The sequence below is a fragment of the Puma concolor genome, chromosome C1 (genome assembly GCF_028749965.1).
Source record: "Puma concolor isolate L17-30 chromosome C1, mPumCon1.1.hap2, whole genome shotgun sequence".
NCBI lineage: Eukaryota > Metazoa > Chordata > Mammalia > Carnivora > Felidae > Puma > Puma concolor.
Genome location: NC_141674.1, coordinates 19,463,130 through 19,484,112, shown reverse-complemented (window position 1 = coordinate 19,484,112; position 20,983 = coordinate 19,463,130). Strand labels below are relative to the sequence as shown.

At 48.0% G+C, this 20,983-nt stretch overlaps 1 protein-coding gene across 4 annotated transcripts in view; it reads left to right on the top strand.

Moving 5' to 3' along the window:
* The window catches only part of PAFAH2 (platelet activating factor acetylhydrolase 2), an 86,958-nt gene that overhangs the window by 39,698 nt on the left and 26,277 nt on the right, over positions 1-20,983 (top strand). For 2 of the 4 annotated variants that reach the window (XM_086716100.1, XM_086716101.1), the window contains 3 exons: positions 1,994-2,085; positions 3,662-3,832; positions 5,786-5,940. In XM_086716100.1, coding sequence (XP_086572226.1) covers positions 1,994-2,085; positions 3,662-3,832; positions 5,786-5,940 — 418 coding nt within the window. Of the gene's footprint in view, positions 1-1,993; positions 2,086-3,661; positions 3,833-5,785; positions 5,941-13,400; positions 15,366-20,983 lie in introns of those variants that run through there. The other 2 variants (XM_025912324.2, XM_025912325.2) reach the window with 2 other exon arrangements.

The window sequence follows — 20,983 nt, the reverse complement described above, 5'->3', positions numbered from 1 at the left end:
ATTATGGAACAATGGATGTATTAGTTTTGGGAATGTTAATTGCTGTAACTTGTAAGTCCCAAATCTCAGCAGCTTAACACAATGGAAATTTAATTCTCTCCCACGTAAAGTCGAAAATGGGTGCTCCTATGCACGAGCTAACTCAGGGATCCAGGCTCCTTTCAGCTCATAGCTCTACCCTATTCCACTTGTGAAACCCAACTCCGCTGTGTGCAGTAGTTCAGGAATTGGAAAGGGTGTAGAGGTTTGTATGAAACACTTTTTATGGGCCAAGCTTGGAAGTGGAGATATCGCTTTCGTGCTCATTCCGTCGGCTAGAACTCGGTCCCAAGGCCACATCCAACTGCTGGGCAATAGAGTCTAGCTGTCTGTCCAGGAAGAAGACAGATTTGGGGATCAGCCAACTGTCTATGCCATGGTGAAACCCATTGTAGCTGTAAAAAGGATAAGAAAGGTCTTTATGTACTAATATTATCATGTACAAAGGTAAGACACAATGCCACTTGTATAAAAAGGGGGGGGGAAGTATAGAGTCACATTTACCTGTATGCATGTAAGTAAGCTCTGCAAAGACACTGAAGAAACTTACCCGTGTAGGGATAGGTGTTGGGCAGCTGTGGGAAAAGGGAACGTGGTACACGGGTGACTTTGCTATATACTCCTGATTTTAGGGATTTATAAATATATTAACCTATTTAAAAAAGCTGAAGTGGCCTCCAGCCAAGTTGTTGGTTGGAAGGTACTGAGCAAGGGGGGAGAATTTGGATACAGAGCCTTGGGTTAGAAATTGGGGAGAGCAGGGGAGAGCATGGGAGCCGGGCAGAGGCTGGACAGCAAAGGCTAGAGAGATTTTCCGAGCCCCTTAGCAGGCAGCTGCAGTGGCTTTTTATATAACCAAGCCCTGCAGGCTTCTGTGGACAACCAGAAATAGATACTTGCGGAGCATGTTCGAGCAACCAGACTCACTGCTAGAGAAATGTCAGGACAGATGCCCAGAGGAAGGAGAACCTGAGTCTGTTTCTGGATGAGCACGCCTCACTTCAGAGGAAAATGACAGGTGGCAGGAGCTTTCTGTTCTGTCCTCGGCTTGGTGCACGTGTCAGCCTGTTGGACTGGCTGTAAGGCAGGGGTCTAGAGGCCAGAGACAGTTCTTGTTCTTAACGTGCTCTTACACTGATGGGTCAGTGTGGAATCACATCATTTATGCCCATTCATTTATGTGTGTGTGTGTGTGTGTGTATATATATATATTTTTTTTTTAATGTTTATTTTTTTTTTTTAATTTTTTTTTTCAACGTTTATTTATTTTTGGGACAGAGAGAGACAGAGCATGAACGGGGGAGGGGCAGAGAGAGAGGGAGACACAGAATCTGAAACAGGCTCCAGGCTCTGAGCCATCAGCCCAGACCCCGACGCGGGGCTCGAACTCACGGACTGCGAGATCGTGACCTGGCTGAAGTCGGATGCTTAACCGACTGCGCCACCCAGGCGCCCCAATGTTTATTTATTTTTGAGAGAGAGTGAGAGACAGAGCGTGAGCAGGGAAGGAGCAGAGAGAGAGGGAGACACAGAATCCGAAGCAGGCTCCAGGCTCTGAGCTGTCAGCACAGAGCCTGACGCGGCACCCAAACTCACAAACCACGAGATCATGACCTGAGCTGAGGTTGGATGGTTAACTGACTGAGCCACCCAGGCGCCCCTGTTGGTATATATTTGAATGTCTCCTCTGGTCCAGGTGTTACAGGCAGTATGATTACAAAAACAAAGGTGGAAAACATAGTTTTCAGAATTCCTGACTACAGAAAGCTGTTCAGCCTGGGGAATGCCTGACTGGCTGCTCTCCGCTGAGCAAGAGGTTCTTAACGTGCATGTGGGAGCTCACCCACTGTACTGTGCTTCCACATCACTCTCACTCTTTGCCTCTTGCCTCTGAAGAATTCCCGGAAAAGCAACCCCTCGTTTCTTTTTTGGCTCAGTTCTCTGCTTTCCTCAGGGCAGCATCAACATGAGCCGCGTGGCTGTGATGGGACATTCATTTGGTGGGGCCACGGCGATACTGGCTTTGGCCAAGGAGACCCAGTTTCGGTGAGTTTCCCAGCGATGCTTCTGTGAGCACACACCATTTATTCAGCGTGTGTTTGTCACACAAGAGTTATATACTAGGCACTGTTTTGGGGGCTGAGGGTTCAGTGGGTCTAAGATTTCATGGACTTATGTTATTGTGGGAGGAGATGGACTAATAAATAGTCAAATCCCCAGTCCCCAAGTGTAGCGAAGCAAATAAGAGGCCGATATGCCAGAGTAATTGGAGGTTTTTTGGAGAAAGTGACAGAAACCAAGACTTAACAAAGAAACTAACCGTATAAAGGTCTAGGGGATCATTCTAGGAAGAGGGAACAGCTAATGCAAAGGCCCTGAGGTAGAAAGAAGCTTGCTGTGTCAGTATGGGAGAGGCACAGTGAGTGAGGGGGAAGTGGCTCAAGATGTGATCAGAGAGATAAACAGAGGCTAGATCACAGGGCCTTTTGGCCACAGTGAGGGTGTTCGATTTTATTCCAGGTATGATGGGAAACCGTTGAAGGATTTTAAGCAGAAAAAAAATATTTATTTATTTATTTACTTATTATTTTATTTTATTATTTATTTATTTATTAAACTAATTGCTACACTCCACATGGGGCTCAAACTCATGACCCCAGGATCAAGAGTCACATGCTCTTCCTGCTGAGCCAGCACCACCCCCCTCAACCCCGCCCCGAGAAAAATCTTATTTGCACTTGTAAAGATCCCTCTGGCTACTGTGTGAAGAATGGACTGTAGCAGGACAAGACTGAAAACCAGGAGGCTAGTTAGAGGAAAGCTATTTCAGAGTCAAGGTCAGAGGTGATGGGTTTGCATTAGGACAGAGGTGGCAGGATGGAGAGATGTGAATTGAGTCAGGATATATTTTAGAATTTTCAGGACTTGGTGATGTATGAGGTGAAGGAAAGAGGAGTCAGGTTTTTCATTTTTGTATACATCATCTGAGTGGGAGATGAATGTCCTTCATTGATATGGAGAAGACCGGAGGAACTTTGGGGGTGGGGTGCTAATCTTGGGTCCTTAGTTTTGCCCCAGGTGACAGATTACTGCTTGCCACACTGGCCATGTCTTTGAGTTGTGGCATCGAGGAACCTTTTCCTGACCTCCCATGCCGTACATGCTGTGGGCTCACATAGCTCCTTGTGCCGTCAGGGCACTAAGCTGCATTTCGTTACCTTGTCTGTTCTGTCTCCATTTCTAGACTGGGAGCTCCATGAGAGCAAGAACTGTGTCATTTATCTCTGTATCCACAGCACAGAGCTAAGCACATAGTAGGTACTCAGTGAATGTTGAATGAATGAAGTACCTTCTGAGTAACCCAGGTCAGCAACCTGAGTAGATCCAGGAGAAGGTCTGACCCTTGCTCTCAGTGAGTTTAAAATCTAGAAGAGTCTTTGGTGACAGGTAAAACTGATCTCTACCCAAGATCGTAACTGAAGTGTCTGGGCCCTGGTACCCCCTTCTGGCTTTCTGAGCTTTTGTCCCCCTGAAGGGAAGAACCCTGCCCCTTCCCCCTCTACCCTAACTACTCTTACCTGGGTTTCTGCATGGCTATTCCAAATGTCTGGTTCCATGACAGGTGTGCTGTGGCTCTGGATGCTTGGATGTTTCCTCTGGAACATGACTTTTACCCCAAGGCCCGAGGCCCTGTGTTCTTTATCAATGCTGAGAAATTCCAGACAGTGGAGAGTATCAACTTGATGAAGAAGATATGTGCTCAGCACGAGCAATCCAAGATCATAACTGTCCTGTGAGTAAGCCCCAGGGTCACGATCCCCAGTGTCCTCGCCATTTGCTACCTAGCTGTGCCTCTCTTAGTTTCTTCTACATTATCCATAAGTTCTACCCATTAATACAGCACCTGAGTACTTCCTGAAGTGCAAAGCCTTATTCATTCCTTTACGATTTCCTATCTGTCCCTTTCCACTTAGCTCTATCTACAGCAATTCCTTTACTAGTTTATATGACTCGATGACAGGATTTACCTGTTGCTTTCTGGAACAGAAAGCAACTCTTTCCCCTGGAGAGGAAAAGTGTGGGTCGAGGTGGACTCCAGAGATCTCGAACCTCATTTGGGAATTTTACCGAGTCTTTTGAAGACTGTAAATGTAGTAGACCTTTGACGTTCAGGAGATAGGCCTCAGGAGACCTTGAATACCTAAATTCAGATACCTTCCACAAACCATCTATATTCTGCCCAAGAGAAACCATACTCTTCACTTCCATTGCTAGCACGATCAGATGGTTTTCTTTCAGGAGCCATTTTTCACAGAAAGAAAATTTTTTGAGTGACTTTCAGATACGTACCGTAGCTCGTAAGTGGCACACAGTTCAGGTGCAGGGCTGAAGGCTCACTGACAGATCTCTGACTTGCTTCCGCCCTGCACTCGAGCCTAACAGAGCCTAATAGCACAGGCGTCAAGGATCCCACGTTCTGTCTTAGCAAGACGACAAGTAACTACATGTCACGGGCCTTTGGAATCACTCAGGTAGTTGAAATGCTAAGTCCGAAGCGCTGGAATGCTAGGAGTCTGCCACCCTTGCTCATCTTGGCGGGGCTGTCTCCCCGAGGGCCAGCCCTCCCTTTGGCTGTTGATCTCATGGCCGCGTGACAGTTTCCCCAAGCCAGTCAGATTGAGGGTAATGGTGGGAAGGGAGGTGAGAGCAGTCAGGAAGGGGATGATTTAACTGTTGGCAGTGTATCACTTCTTAAACCAAGTGCTGGGTATCCATTATGTTTATTCTTTACACTTTTTCGTGTGCCTTAAGTAACACTTTTTTTTTTTTAATTTTTTTAACGTTTATTTATTTTTGAGACAGAGAGAGACAGAGCATGAACGGGGGAGGGGCAGAGAGAGAGGGAGACACAGAACCGGAAGCAGGCTCCAGGCTCTGAGCCGTCAGCCCAGAGCCTGACATGGGGCTCAAATTCACAGACCACGAGATCGTGACCTGAGCTGAAGTCGGGCGCTCAACCGACTGAGCCACCCAGGCGCCCCAGCACATTTTTTTTTTTAAGTCAGTTTTTCTGCATGATACCAACCAAAGTTTGGCATTTAGGTTTTCTTCCCTCATTGAATTGATTAGGAAATTGAGTTGGGAGCAATAGCCCAAAATGAACCTACCGAGAACTTTTCACCTTCGAATTAAATGTGTTTGATATCAAAGAACTTAAATTCTAATCCAGAAACCCTCTTTTATAAGCATTTGTTCTCACTTGTCTGATTACTTAAATAAAGACAGGGGATTCCTTTTCCTGTTTACTTTGTGGTACATTTCTGAAGAAAGAGGAGCTGACATGTTTTGTGAATGTTCAGGAGTCACGTGAAAGCCGTGGTGTGGTGGTTTGTCATGACATAGGAATGGCCGGTGTGGCAGACCTCGCTTCCTCACCCCTGTGCCTGCCCGCTCCAGCTAACTCCACCCTTCCCTGCACCGTCAGACGTTGTGTTCTAGGGGCCGAGGCAGCTTTGAAGCCAGGCACCCCGTGTTCAAATCCTAACCCTGTCCCTTGCTAGCCGTGTGACCTCAGGCAGTTCCTTTCCTCGGATTCCGTCAAAGGGGAAATGCTTCCCTTACGAGACTCTTGTGAAAGTTGAGATAATGCACATAAAACAGCTCGCACATGGTGAATGCTTAACAAATACTAGTTATGCCTTAGCCTCCAGACCCATACCGGTTCCTTGTTCCTCTTTTCCTCTAGTGGTTCTGTTCATCGGAGTCAAACTGACTTTGCCTTTGTGGCTGGTAACTGGATTGGTAAATTCTTCTCCACTCAAACCCGTGGGAGCTTGGACCCCTATGAAGGTCAAGAGATTATGGTGAGGGCCATGTTGGCCTTCCTGCAGAAGCACCTTGGTAAGGAGAGAACTGGGGTTTATGGGGAAGCCATGGGGTCCCTTAGATTTCCCTGCACAGTGGTCTATACCGACACGTCCCAGATCAGGACGATTTATGGCACAAGGAAAACCTGAGCGAAGGAGAGGGTTATGTAGAATTACAGAAAGAACACTTAGCTGAAAGTTCGGGGACCCTGACTCTGTCTCTTACTACCTGAATGAACTTGGCCTCATCATTGAACTCCTGAGCCTTGGTTTCCTCACTGTAAATCGAACATTCACCTCTCTCTACTCCATTACTTGGGTCCTAACTCATTATCACTCACCTCATGTGGATTGTGGAGGTTATAACGATAAATGGGCTAAATTCGTGGAAGTGCTTTAAACAAAACAAAGCACGGAAGGCCTATGACCACTGTCATACATCACAGACCAGCTAAATGGCAAGGCCTGTAGAGGTCATTGGTCCATCCTCCCACCCAGAGGAAATGGCCCCTTCCCTGCCATGTGGAGAGTGCTTCTCTGAGGGTCAGCCCTCTCCGCCTCTCCATTTTAAGACTGATACTCTAGTTAGTTTTGGTTACGAGGACTAGATATTGACTCAGTTACCTCAAGAAGAAAAGGGGAGTTTATTGATGAAAGTACAGCCAGCCAGGTGGGAAGCAAAAAGTTACAGGAACCCAAGTAGGACTGGCCGCTCTCTCTCTCATCTCTCTCATGGGCTTAGCCTCATTTCCTCTCATGACATCTCTCTTTCTCTTGGCTCCAGTCTGTATTTTTCTTATATTCTACTCTAGTTTTTCTCTTGCCAATAGCCTCTGCTTGTTCAGTTGCTGGTCCCTCATAGCTCCAGTCAGCTCGAACCACTCATGGCTCGGTCTTTCTTCCTTGCGGCCCCCTCCCATCTTTGGCTCCTGCTGCTTGCTGCCATGTTTCCCCGAATTTCCCAGACCGGATTCCCAAGAGAGACAGCTTGATTCTACCAGCTCATCTTTACCTAGCAACACATCGTAGGCCACTGTCCAGCTTAGGCCCAGAGCTCTCTGGATCAGATGTCCCTCTCTGATCCACCAAGTGTTGTGCTAGCACAGTGTCCTTCAGAAGGGGGTCAGGCTGGCCTGGGTTTCCAAGGTTCCGCCTCACCCCAGCCTAAGACCAAAATGTCCTACTTTGTGACTCCTCCCACTTGCCCTGATCATCCCCTCAAGGGCTACCCAGAGGGGCCCCCGACCCCTTGCACATGGCAGGTCTTCAGATACTTTAAGTCCCCTATGGTGTCCTCTCTGAGTTTCCCGGTCAGTAAGCTAAATGTCCCCGGTACCTGCGCCTGTTCCCCGTGCAGCTCCCCGTGTGGCCATTGTTATCCCCTTCGGATGCACTGTTTGTCACCACACCTGGGTGGTGCCCCGACTTGAGCAGCTGGTTGCGGTACAGCAGCACCGTCACCTCTGTGCTCTGGACACTAGACTTCTAGTTGCGTGGCCTGAGCGCATTCACAATTCCAACCGTTGCCTAACAAATTCGGCTTGGATTGAGTTTGCTTTTAAGACACATCTGTTCTATTACGAGTTTATTGACTTTTTGAACCTCCGTTTGCATTTCGAAATTTATGCCTGTTCATTTTCTCTTGCTCATTGTGTGAGCCATTATGCCTGCCTGGGTTTAGAGACTTCCAGGGTTAATAGAGACCTTGGAGCACCACCTATCACCTCATAGGAGAAGAATGGATCCATGAGTCTAGACTTTAATGGAGACTGACTACATGGTCCTCAGCCCACTTTCCCCATTTCCTACTGGCACCATGTCATTAGGTAAGAGCTAAATATGACAGGGGAGCCTACCATGGCGTGATTGGTATTTCCGCCTTTAATACCAATGTCTGTTGAGCTAAGGTACTTATTACAGAGACCACCAGAAGAGGAGACGGAAGGGAGGCAAGCCCTACACTGAAGGGAGATTACTGAGGATTTGCATTATGCCAGGCTTTCCACTGAATACTATAGATTCAGTATGAGGTATAATCCTGAAGATGACCCTCTCTGGCAGGTACTTTTATTATTAACTCAACTTTATAGATGAAGATAGGAAGCTTAGAAAATTTAAGTAATTTGTCCAAGGTTATCTGGTTATTGAGTGGCAAGGCCAGAATGCAGCCTAACTTGTCTGATTCCCAAGCCCACGTACTTAGTTGATGCACTGTTCCGCCAGTGACTGATGACCACGATATATGCGCTCAGTCTTGAGGAGACACAGAGGGCAGGCGCCTGGCTGATGGAAAGGAACAGACAGCCGAGGAAGGAGGCTCCCTAGACAAAGTGATGCTTGTCTTGAATGTTTTTTTTTAATTTTTAAAAATGTTCTTACTTGTTTTTCAGAGAGAGAGACACACACACACACAGAGCACAAGTGGGGGAAGGGCAGAGAGAGAGGGAGACACGGAATCTGAAGCAGGCTGCAGGGTCCGAGCTATCAGCACAGAGCCTGATACGGGGCTCAAAGTCACAAACCACAAGATCATGACCTGAGCTGGAGTCAGAGGCTTAACTGACAGAGCCACCCAAGCACCCCTGCTTGTCTTTAATCTTAACCGATGAGTACAATTCTCCAGGCAAGAAAGGGGCAAGGATCTTCTAAACAGAAGGCGCAGATGCTTGTATGGTCAGTTTTGAGAAACTGTGTTTAGAGTATCTGGCTCTCGGGGGCACCTGGGTGGCTCAGTCCGTTGAGTGTCCGACTTCGACTGGGGTCATGATCTCACGGCTTGTGAGTTCGATCCCCACGTCAGGCTCTGTGCTGACAGCTCGGAGCCTGGAGCCTGCTTCGGATTCTGTGTCTCCCTCTTTCTCTGCCCCTCCCCCGCTCACACTCTGTCTCTCTCTCTCAAAAATAAACATTAAAAAAAAAAAGAGTATCTGGCGCTCGGGATAGTGAGTTGGTGGAACATACAGGCAGAGAAGTGGGCAGAAGCCAGAGGAGAAGCCATGTACTTGCTGAAATGAGAGTGGATTTTATTCCCCTGGCAGGGGACTGTCATGATCAGACTTGTGTGTGCGAGCTGGCTGCATCATGGAGGACGGGCGATGGGCCTGTCTGAAGCTCTGGCTTAAGCAGACAAGAAGAGATGACACAGGGTCCGAAAACACAAAGGCTCTCACTTGGAACAATTAGCCTTGCAGCGGGAGAAAAGCATTTTGGTGGCCACACAATACATTGGCACACGGGAAACTAAGCTGAGTTGTAGTGAGCTGACCCTCTTCTGGCTCCTACAGAATACCTCTGGGAGGGCATATGCCACTGATCCAGGGATATTCTTTCTCTTTGTTAAAAAGATTGGTGCTTCTGGGGCACCTGGGTGGCTCAGTCATTTAAACGTCTGACTCCCGATTTCGGCTTGGGTCATGATCTCACGCTGACAGTGTGGAGCCTGCTTGGGATTCTCTCCCTCCCTCTCTCTCTCTCTCTCTCTCTCTCTCTTGCGCGCGCGCGCGCGCAAGATAAATAAATAAACTTGGGGCGCCTGGGCAGCTCAGTCGGTTAAGCGTCCGACTTCGGCTCAGGTCATGATCTCACGGTTTGTGAGTTCGAGCCCCGCGTCGGGCTCTGTGCTGACAGCTTGGAGCCTGGAGCCTGCCTCGGGTTCTGTGTCTCCCTCTGTCTCTGCCCCTCCCCTGCTCATGCTCGCTCTGTTTCTCAAAAGTAAACATTAAAGAAAATTTTAAAAATAATAATAAATAAACTTTTAGGAAGATTGGTGCTCCTTTCCAATGAACTACAGGTAGCCTCTGTCTCCACCTAGTGCTCCTCTCTACCGCTCTCCCAGAAGACTATTTCACATCTTCTCCTTTGCGAACCTCTGACACCCTCCCCTACCCTGTCTCTCAGCTGATTGACTTCGCCTCCCACCTCACTGAGAAAATGGAAGTAGTCAGGACTTCCTCGAAATCCCAGCACCTCGTCTACCCACCTTCATGCCTATACTCAGCTCTGCGGCCGGTTCCTAGAGATTCCCAGTCAGTTGTCTAAGGCCACCCCTCCACTCACGTACCAGATTCTCTCCTTTTCTATATGCCGGCAGTTTTTTCCTCTTTATCTTCCATCATCCGTTTTTCCCTCTCTTGCTTCATTTCACCCTGAAATTTCTCTTTAAAGATACCTCTCTGGGAGGTGCCTGGGTGGCTCAGTCGGTTGAGCTGTGAGTCTTGATTTCACTTCAGGTCATGATCCCAGGGTCGTGGGATCGAGCCCTGCCTCAGGCTTTGCCCTGAGCATGGAGCCTGCTTAAGATTCTCTCTCTCTTCTCCCCTCTCTCTCCCTCTGCCCCACTTGTACTCTCTTTCTCTTTAAAAACTAAAACAAATTTTTTAAAAAATTAAAGATCTCTCTTTTGACCCCACTTTCTCCCCTCTCTTCACCCCTTTCCCCTGTTCCTCCTAACAGCAAAACTCGTTTTCTCTGGTTCTTGTGTTTGCATTCTCTCTTTTTTATGTATTTATTTAGTTTAAAACATTTTTTGTTTATTTATTTTGAGAGAGAGAGAGAGAGAGAATGGGGGAGGGGCAGGAAGAGGGGGAGACACAGAATCCAAAGCAGGCTGCAGGCCCCGAGCTGTCAGCACAGAGCCCGACGAGGGGCTCGAACCCACGAACCGTGAGATCATGACCTGAGCCGAAGTCGGCCGCTCAACCGACTGAGCCACCAAGACGCCCCTCGCATTCTCTCTTGAACCCATTCCAGTCAGGCTTTTGCATCCCCATGAAAACTGCTTTTGTCAGTGTGGCCAGTGACCCTCACAGCCTTCCATCCGGTGGTGAACTCCGTTCCGAGCCCCCTGGCATGCTCAGCAGCTCCTGACAGAGTCGGGGACGCCCACCTCTGTGGACCCTGGAGTTTGCTGCCAGGACACCCCACGGTGGGTTTTTCCCCTGCCTCGATGTCTGTTCCTCTTCGGTCTACTTTGCTGCTTCCAGGGCTCAGGGCTTGGACCTCTTCTCTACCCGTGTCCCCTGATGTCATCCGGTCTTGCGGCTTTAAGCGCCATCTCCATGCTGGCAAGTCCCACCTTTCTGTCGCCAGTTTAATCTCTTCCATGAATGTCGCCATTTGTCTAAACCCACCACTCGACGTTTCTACTCTCTCACCAGCAAAACCTGATTTCGGCCGCGGTCTTGCTCTTTGAGATACTCAAGCTGTAGTCCTCCCTCTTGTCTCTGCTCTCACATCCCCCTTTCCAATCTTTCAAGAATCCCCTTGGCTCTGCCTTCAAATTACATATGGAATCTCGTCACTTGTCCTCACCCCCACGACCGCCATCCTGTCCAAGTCGTCTCTCGCTGAAATCACTGTGAGAGTTTCCTGAGTGGCTTCCCGACTGCCACCCTTTCTCCCCACACGGTCTTTTAATTTTTTTTTTTTTCAACGTTTTTTATTTATTTTTGGGACAGAGAGAAACAGAGCATGAACGGGGGAGGGGCAGAGAGAGAGGGAGACACAGCATCGGAAACAGGCTCCAGGCTCCGAGCCATCGGCCCAGAGCCTGACGCGGGGCTCGAACTCAAGGAGCGCAAGATCGTGACCTGGCTGAAGTCGGACGCTTAACCGACTGCGCCACCCAGCGCCCCTCTCCCCACACGGTCTTAATCAAACAGCCAGAGTGATCCTGATAGAAAGGAAGTCAGATCTTTCACACCCCTGTTCAGAATCCTCCAATGGCTCCCCATTTCTCTGAGGGTCAAAAGCCAACATCCAGCATCCTGCTGGGCCCATGTGATGTGGCCCTCTGGTCCCTCCTGATGCCCTCTCTGCTGCTCTTCCTCAGGCCTCCTTCCGTGCTGCTGCATAAGCCTCCCGCACTCCAGGCACTCACCCACTTCAGGGCCTGTGCGCTGCCGTTCCCTCTGCCTGGAATGGAACACTGTTCCCGTATAGTCTCGTGGCTTCTTCCCACCTCCTTTAAGTCTTTGTGCAAATCTCACCTCAGTGAGGCCCACCTTGACCACCCTTTTTATTTTTAATTTAATTTAAACAATTTTAAGTTTATTTATTTAAGTAATCTCTACACCCAGCATAGGGCTAGAACTCACAATCCTGAGGTCAAAAGTCACATTCTTTCATCCAAGCCAGCCAGGTGCCCCGACCACCCTTTTTAAAACATTGTCCCTTCCCTGCCTCCCTTGCCCCGTCCCCCAGCCACCACCACTGCTTCTCTTATCTCGCTCTATTTTGTTTCCCATAGTATTTATCACCGCTTCCCATCCTATGTAATTTCTTATGTTTATTGTTATACCTACTAGATTACGAGCTCTATGAGGATAAGGATTTCTATTTGTGTGTGGATGTATTTTTAGCACCAAGAACAGATTGGCACATCATGGGTGTGCTCAATGTTTTTTTGAGTTAACGAATCTGTAACACTTAACTTGTTGAGGACCTGGTCCATGCCAGGTCCTTGGCATGGTGCTGGGGATCCAAAGATGAAGGAGAGTGGTTCCTGCCTTCTGCCCCAGCTTTTGTTTGTTTTGAACAAAAGCACAGTGAGTGCCTGTTCAGCTGTGCCCCGCTCCCTCAGCCTGAGGCCTTGGATCCTTTGTGACTGTTGCTGCTGTGTATTTAGAGCCATCTGCCGGGGCGCCTGAGTGGCTCAGTCGGTTGAGTGTGTGACTTCGGCTCAGGTCATGATCTCATGGTCAGTGAGTTCAAGCCCTGCATCGGGCTCTGTGCTGACAGCTCAGAGCGTGGAGCCTGCTTCAGTTTCTGTGTCTCCCTCTCTCTGTGCTCCTCCCCCACTCGTGCTGTGTCTCTCAGAAATGAATAAATGTTAAAAAAAAAAAAAACAAACTTAGACCCATCTGCCCACGATCCGGGGCCCTCTCGTGAATCATGTCCAGTTGTGCTGCCTCACGATATTGCCATCCTGTTCTCTCCTGCTCTGCATCGAGGTGGCCCTGAATTTGCACCCACGGGCTAGCATGCAGAAGACTTCTTCCTGTTCAGCAGCTTTCCTGAGCTCGGAAATAGGCTTTCCGTTTTCTCACCCTTTCTGACCCAGGTGTGAATTCTGTCTCTACCACTTATCAGCTGTAAGGACCTTGGGTGAATCGGGTAGCTTCTGTGAGCCTCAGTTTCCTCAACTGTAAAATAGGGCTAATATAGTACTTAACTCATAGGGATATTGTGAAAAAGAAACAGTGCATGTTTGGCACAGTCTGTAGAATGAATTATCCTTCAGTAAACGCTGCCTTCTGTTACTAATTATTATCATTACTGAGTTGTTATGGGTTAAGCAAGTCGTTTATGAAGCACGTGTATAAAAGCACTGAACGAAGCACAGTTATACTGCGGTCACCATCACAGCCACTGTAATCAGTCCTTTTGGTATCCCTGGTGCTCCTCTCAAGGCTGACCCACTAAATCCATGGTAGCTACTCTTTGATCTAACCTGGCAAAGATTGACTTGACCGTCCTGTTTTTTTCCCCATTCAGACCTGAAAGAGGACTATGACCAGTGGAACAGCCTCATTGAAGGCATTGGACCGTCGCTCATCCCAGGGGCCCCACACCATCTGTCCAGCCTGTAGGCACAGCTGGCCATTTGTGAAAGGTCACTGAGCTGAGTTCCCATTCGGGGCCTGCCCAGGGACACCCGTAGCCTCCTATCGAGAAGTGGCTGATGGTGACCCTTCTTCGCAGATTAAGAGGATGAAATCACACTGCTGATTAGATAACTGGGTACTTTGATCTTGGACTTGTTGATCTCAAACTCATGCTGGGGTGTGGATCACTTACTGATTGGCAAACTGACTTTCTGGGAACTGAACCCTGATGGTGTGGGGAACAAGCAGTGGGGTAGAGTTGGTGGGGGGTGGGGGGTTGCTTCCAGCCCCAAGCTCTATTAACCCAGTGGCCTACTCCCTCACCTCGGGCCAGTGTGGCTTCTGCAGTGGAAGGAAGGAAGCCGAAGGATGGAGTGAAATTTCCACCTTCAGGACCTCTAGCCCAGCCTCGCACTGTCTCCTCCCACCTCTCCGCCTTCTCCCTCCCCAGGGCCACTTGGTAAGTTCTGATCACTTTAGGTAACTTCCTAGGATAGAGACCACCGTTTTCTGTTTATTTTCAAGCCTTCTTGTTGCAAGAAACATCAGCACTCAGACTTGTGAGCCCACGGAGGAGGGCAGAAGCATTGTCCTCACAGCCTAGGGAGGGAAGCGGAGTCCACACTGGTATCGCAGAAGTTTCTGGATGTCATGGACTTTTGCTAAAAATGTATCTTGACAAGAATCCACACAAGTTGGTTGAGATGGAAAAGATAGATTAACACCATTAAGTGGCCTTTTGAACAGGCCCTTGCCACAAGAGGGAGGTAGTTTGGTGGGTTAGAATTCAGGCAACCACCCCTGGAGTGGTCTAGGGACTCTTTGGTCTTGCCCCTTACGTCAGATACCATGAGCCTCCAACTTGCCTGGAATCAGGGTGCTGTAGTCTGTTTTCTGGCTCTGAGGCCCTAGCCTCAAATGTAAGTCAAGATATAGACTGAATTTCCATTCTGTTCCATTTATAATATGAATGATATTAATACTCATGTTTGCCTAATGATATGTTGGAATATTTTCTTTATTTAATCTGCATTAGAGCAAGATGGCGAGCCATCTGGAAGTAACTTTTCCTTCTGTCTTTCTTTGTTCACTTACCACTTATGCCCATGTGGAAAAAGACTTTAAAAGGAAAGGAAATCTTCCTGGGGATCGAATTCAAAGTTGTCTGGGAACATCAACCTGAAACCCTCCTCTCCACTACTCTAGACTTCATACCTCGGCCCAGGTAGTAGGGGACCCCAGATGAGGCAGGAGCAAAGGGGAAATGCATCTACACAGTAGGTCCAAGGTCAGTGCCACCAAAGCAAGCTGGGACCATGTCTTCCATCTTGTGACAGCTCTTCTCTCTAAGATGTGAAGCATCAGCTCCCCTGAGGCTATGGACCTTGGGAGGATCTATGAATTCCAGTGAGACAGAGCATAAGGAGAATATCATTTCAGTGCTGGGCTCTAGAATTCTGTATCCTGGTTTTGAGTCCTGACTCTACCACCACTGAGTAAATTTGAGCAAATTATGTTCTCTTTCCATTCTTAGTTCCTGAATTTCTAAAATGGGGATCTACATCATGAATTGTTAAGAGGATTAAGTGTAAAGATGAGTGACCCAAGGCTTATTTAAAAGTATGTTTCTGGGGCACTGGGTGGCTCAGTTGATTAAGCGTCCGACTCTTAATTTCCGCTCAGGTCATGATGTCACGGTTCTTGAGTTTGAGCCCCATGTAGGGCTCTGCGCTGACAGCATGGAGCCTGCTTGGGGTTCTCTCTCTCCCTTTGCCCCTCTCCCCTGCTCTCCCTCAATCTCTTTCTCAAGAGTACATAAACATTTAAAAGTAAATAAATAAAAGTATGATTCCTACTTTCCGAATATGTGAGATTTTTGTAGTTATCTTCTAACTGTTGTTTTCTGGCCTAATTGCTTTGTGGTCAGAGAAAATAACCCATATGGTGTTCATCCTTCAGGATTTGTGGAAACTTGCTTTTTGGCCCAGTATAAGGTCAGTTTTGTAATTTAAATGATTTAAAAGACTATATATAAGGAGTTTTGGCTTGCTTTTTTACTCAACAACACATTATGGACTTCCTTCTAGGAGAATGCATACAGATATTTAATAGAGCCTTCCAACCCCCGCATGGGGACCAGAGCCCCTCCACACTCGCAGAACCAGTATCTACTGGTTCTTGAACCTGGGGCTGGTTCTGCAGATGCTGAGGGGCCAGTTCTGGCAGCATGAGCACATGAGACCCAACTGCTACCTTAGGCAAATAAAGAATGCAGGTATAGTTTTTAGAGAAGGTTCTCAGAAATTGGATCTATTTCCTCCACTCAGTTCATGTTCTGGTAATGACTCATTTATCCAGCAATGTTGGAGTAGGTGAATTTTTATATAACTGAAAATTATCCTGTAAGCTACAGAATATAATATTGACTTTTTTTTTTTTTTTTTTTTTAAGTAATCTCTACATCCAACACGGGGCTTGAACTCACAACCCCAAGATCAAGAGTTGCGTGCTCTACTGACTGAGGCAGCCAGGCACCCCCAATATTGACTATTTTGAATATCAATCTACCAAAAAGATAATGCAGTTACTTCTTAATGTGAACCGACCTCCTTTAACTTTTTAGGATGTTTCTATTAAGATAAACCAGATTATATGGTAGTAACAAGCAACCCCAAACAGCAACAAAAGTTTATTTCTTGCCCATGTTCTTGTTCTCTGTTGGTTGGCTAGAAACTCTGCCTTGTGTCTTTTTTACCCTCATAAGACACAGAGGATCTATGAATTCCAGTGAGACAGAGCATAAGGAGAATATCATTTCAGTGCTGGGCTCTAGAATTCTGTATCCTGGTTTGGGTACAGTGGGGACAGTGGAGCTGCCACTGTCTGAAAGCGTCCTTTGCTGGTTGCCATGGGCACCCATTAGCTCTTGAAGCTTCTGCCCAGAAGTGCCACTCACTATTTCCATTCACGTTTCATTAGCCAAAACTAGTAATCCGCCCATACCTAACATCCCATACCACACCCAGAGAGCCGACCTATCTGTGACCAGGTCTAATGTGTGAGCAGTGGCGCACCCTTATCTGTAAAGATGTGGATAGCTGTTTGCACCTATCCTGTGTGGTCCCCAGCAGCTGTCCTCCTCATTCTTTTGGTTGCTTTTCAGAGTTTGTGTTTGCCTCCCTTGTAGTCAGACTGCCAGCCATCACTCTTCGTTGCCTTTCTTGCGCCAACCCCTCTTCACTTGAGATTTGTGACTTGTGGTCAGCCACATTATTTACAACTGTCTAAAGTAAAACTAGGTAGTCCCAGAGGGCTTTAGAGACTTCTGCAGTCAAAACGCACTGCCTTTAGCCCTTGGACTTTATAATCCTTCCTTTGACTGCCCAGAAGGGATATCACAAGGCCTTTGGTCTTTTGTCCTGGTTTTTTGTTAGCTCCCAGGGTATCAAAAGACACCAGATAAATGGCCTTTAGATAAGTAAGATGATCCGGCATATTATTTGGCATTTGCTGGTAAATTACATGCTAGCGAATCCTTTCCAAAAGCAAAGATGTCTCAGATTTCTCTTGTGTCTTGTTTCCCATCCCGTTATTCAACTACACCCATGGAAGCCTCCTAGTGGTGTTTTGTGAAGTCTCTGTGCAGGGCATGGTGCATCAGTGAGGAGGGAAGGGTAGTGAGCACAGACTGGAATGAGAGTCCTCATCCCTCCCGCTTCCTGGACTTGTCAGGCTGAGGCTGGTCGGGCTCTGGCTGTGCCCGCAGCACAGCCCCCAGGTACATTTCTAGTATACGTCCTGACATGCTGTCTGCTTGCTCATCCTCAAGAGGACTACTAGGCTCTTGAAATGTCAGTCGATGAACTCCAACTCCATGTGTTGGCCTTGTGTGGGACTATATCTGCTCCCTTTTCTTCTGGGACACCACTTACCCCTGGGCCTGCAAACTGACAGAGGGAGGGACAGAAGAGGCCATACTCTGTACTCAGGACCCATCCTCCTTAAGAAGCTTACTTTCTGTCCCATCACAACCACACACAGATACCAAGTGTCCCTGGCCATTGCCGCGTAGCAAAGTAGCAGTGATGAGGTTCATCATCACAGCCTGGGTTAACGGGCCCTTCCTGTGAATCTAAGACTATGTTCAGGGCTTTACATGTGTCATCTCACTTCTCACAGTAACCCCCTGAGGTGAGGTGCTATTGGCCTCATTTCATGTATGAGGAAACAAGAGCCTTAGAGAAGTGACTCGATCAGCAATCACAGCAAGAATTTGGCAAAGCTGGGATTCCGGCGTCACAAGCCAAGCTCCTAATCACTGAGCCGTACTGCCAGATACACATACTCAGTTTTGCACCTGCTCCTGTCTTTTTAAACTGTCAGGGTATGAAGAATGCAATTTCATGAGAAATTGAATCAAAAATATGAAACTCCACGGGGCACCTGGCTGGCTCAGTCGGTGGGGCATAGGACTCTTGATCTTGGGGTTTTGAGTTCAAGCCCCATGCTGGGTGTAGAGATTACTTAAAAATAAAATCTTGGGATGCCTGGGTGCCTCAGTCAGTTAATTGTCTGGCTCTTGATTTTGGCTCAGGTCATGATCTCACAGTTCGTGGGTTTGAGCCCCAATTGGGCTCAATTGACAGTGTGGAGGCTGCTTGGGATTCTCTGTCTCCCTGTCTCTCTCTGATAAATAAATAAATAAATAAATAAATAAATAAATAAATAAATAAATAAATAAAATTTTAGAAATCTTGGGGAAAAAAACCCAAACTCAAAAAAAAAAAAAAAGTCAAACTCCAGCAATTTCTATATGACATGTATTTAGATTCCATGACATCCTCAGCATTATTTATTGAGAAATGGGTTGGGGGAGAGAAATGCCCTTCACCGAGGACTGTGGGTGGGTCAGGTGCTCAGTTAGTTTGATTTATGAGGAAAGCAGTTCAGGTGTTAAGAAGGTGGTCTTTGAACTCAGACACCCCCAACCCCAGCAGCCCTGTGACTTCATGCTGTTTATTCGGTGAACTTTGTTTTCCTTGTATGTTTGCCTGTTTGCAAAATGAGAATTCTAATAGTATTTACCTCTTGGAGTTGTGGTGGTAATTAAATGAAGTTAATGCATGTAAAGCGCTTCGCCCCGTATCTATACGAGGGCTTAGTGAACATGACCTATGACTGGCATTGTTTTCCTTGCTCCTTCTCACGTGTCTGTGAGGTCAGGTATCATTTGCCCTTCGCTGAGTGGACCCCAGTGGTCCTTGTCTAAGTTCTTACGCCAGCCTGTCCGGTTCCCCAGGCCCCTCCCTTGCAAGAAGCCTGCTCACTGCCACCCAGCTGCTTCCACTGCGTGAGGATGGATCCACTGGATGAAGAGACAGTTCCGTTCTCTTTGCCCTGATTTCCCTGCTCCGCACATCAAAGCTCAAAGCCCACACTGCAGTTCTAGCCTCTCTTCACCACCAGGGAGAGTCTCCGCTCCTAGGTTCTGGTTTGGGTTTGAGTTTCACACCTGATCATCCGAGCACACAGGTCTATGCACCGGCTGTAACCCAAAGGTGGGCGAGTCAGAGGTCTGCGTAGAGGTTAGTCGGAGGGAGGAGGACCTGGGGGTGGGGAGTTTGTGGTAGAGGCTAGTTGCAGGAATTATCGTCTGCCGTGTTGGAGGCGGGCGTGGGGGAGTTAAAGCGCCCCGTGACCTCCTCGGGAGACACTCCTCCAGCTCTCCCCGCTCACTGCCTGCTCTGATTTCCCCCCAGGTTCTCTTGTGTCCTCCCACCGGCCGGTTGCCAGGACCTTTGAGGCTAGTCTCCCGGCCGCTCACCCCTGGACTCATTTTTACAGTCTCCTGGACTCCAGTCCCTTTCCCCCTGCGTCCTATTGCCAGATCCGCCGACAACACTACTTTTGTTTCAAAACGCCAACCTGGCAAGGGGGTCTGATGGGAAGAGGACCAAACTGCTTGTTTGGAGCCCAGGGTTTTTGTCTCGGCTCTCAGTCACCGTCTCTCTTGTCACCGTCTTTCTTGCTCAGCGCCTTTCCTCTTGTGAGTTCAGTTTCCCTGCCTGTAAATTGGGATGCGGGGTGGTGGGTGTTGACTTGGCTGATCCCTGAGGCCCGTGCAGTTGTGCTGTTTCCTGGCTCCGTCACGGAGTGGATTTTCCTGTGGGATGACATCTCACCCCCTTATCGCGGCTGGTCCTGCCCTGCCCCTTCTGTCCTCTGCTTCTTACCACGCACTTTTCCCAGTCCCCCCAAGTGTGTGCCCACCCATTCCCCAGACGAACACGCATGCCCTTTCTCACGATGTTTTCTTCCCAGTCTCCTCCCTGTACATCCAAGTACTGCTAATCTTTTAGGCCCCATTTGAGCTCCTGCTCTTCTGTGAAAGCCTTCCTGCTTAGACTCACCTAACGTTTGATCTCTTGGCCTCCTGCTCCCCAAGAGAAACACATCCGTGCCATATTTAGTATTGCAGTTAATGACGTTATTCCAGGAGTAGGACCCATCTGTTGCGCAGGACAAGCATCCTCCTGTTGACTGACATGGGGAGCAGGGATCACCGTCCCCTCCCCTCTTGTCCCCCTGATCAGCAGGCTGCTTGTTTCCCAGGCAGACTTGGGAACAGCTGGTGTTCACCCAGCCCTCCGATGCCTCCAGCTGCCCCTGCTTCCTTTTCTTGGGGTTTTCCCAGATCCCAAGTGTGGGGCCCGGGGCAGACCCAGTGGCACTGCGGCCGAGGGCAGCTGGAGCGAAAGGAGATATGGAGATACTTGGACACGTAGCGTTTGAGAGTTAGAAGGAGGGCAACACTGAGCACAAATCATACCGATACTGAAAATGAGGGAAAGTTTGCCAGCTTATTTTTCCCATCTTGCTTTCACCTAAAAAAAGAAGCTGCTCAGAAACACAGTCCTCCTCAGCCTGCTAAGCCAGATGGTCCCTAGATGCACAGCCTGCCAAGAGTGCGTGCATAATTCTTCATTTTCATGGTGTCACATCCAGGTCTGAATCCAGACACTGACACTTTCTTACCATTTGATCTGGAGCCAGTGAACCCTCCCGAGCCTTTATTTTCCTATAAAATGGGGTCATTAATGTCTGCCTTGCCCACCTCAAGATTCGGGGCAGTGGGGGGAGGGGTTCAATATAAGACATAGGGCGCTTTGTAATTTACAAGACACTAGACAAATATATGTTGCTATTAATAACAAAAGTGCCATATTTTGTTTTTTGCCAGTGTGCTGCTATATAATGAGCACGTATTTTGTGCCAGATTCTGTGCTAAGTGTTTTACATACATTGTATCGTTTAATCCTAACACCATCCCTGTAAGGTATTATGTGTATCCCCATCCAACAGATCAGGAAAAGGAGGTTCAGGAAGGTGTACTAGCTCGGCCACAGTCACCCAGCAGGTAAGTAAGTCCTGGGGTCAGGATCGGAACCTAAACTGTTGGGTTCCAAAGTCAGT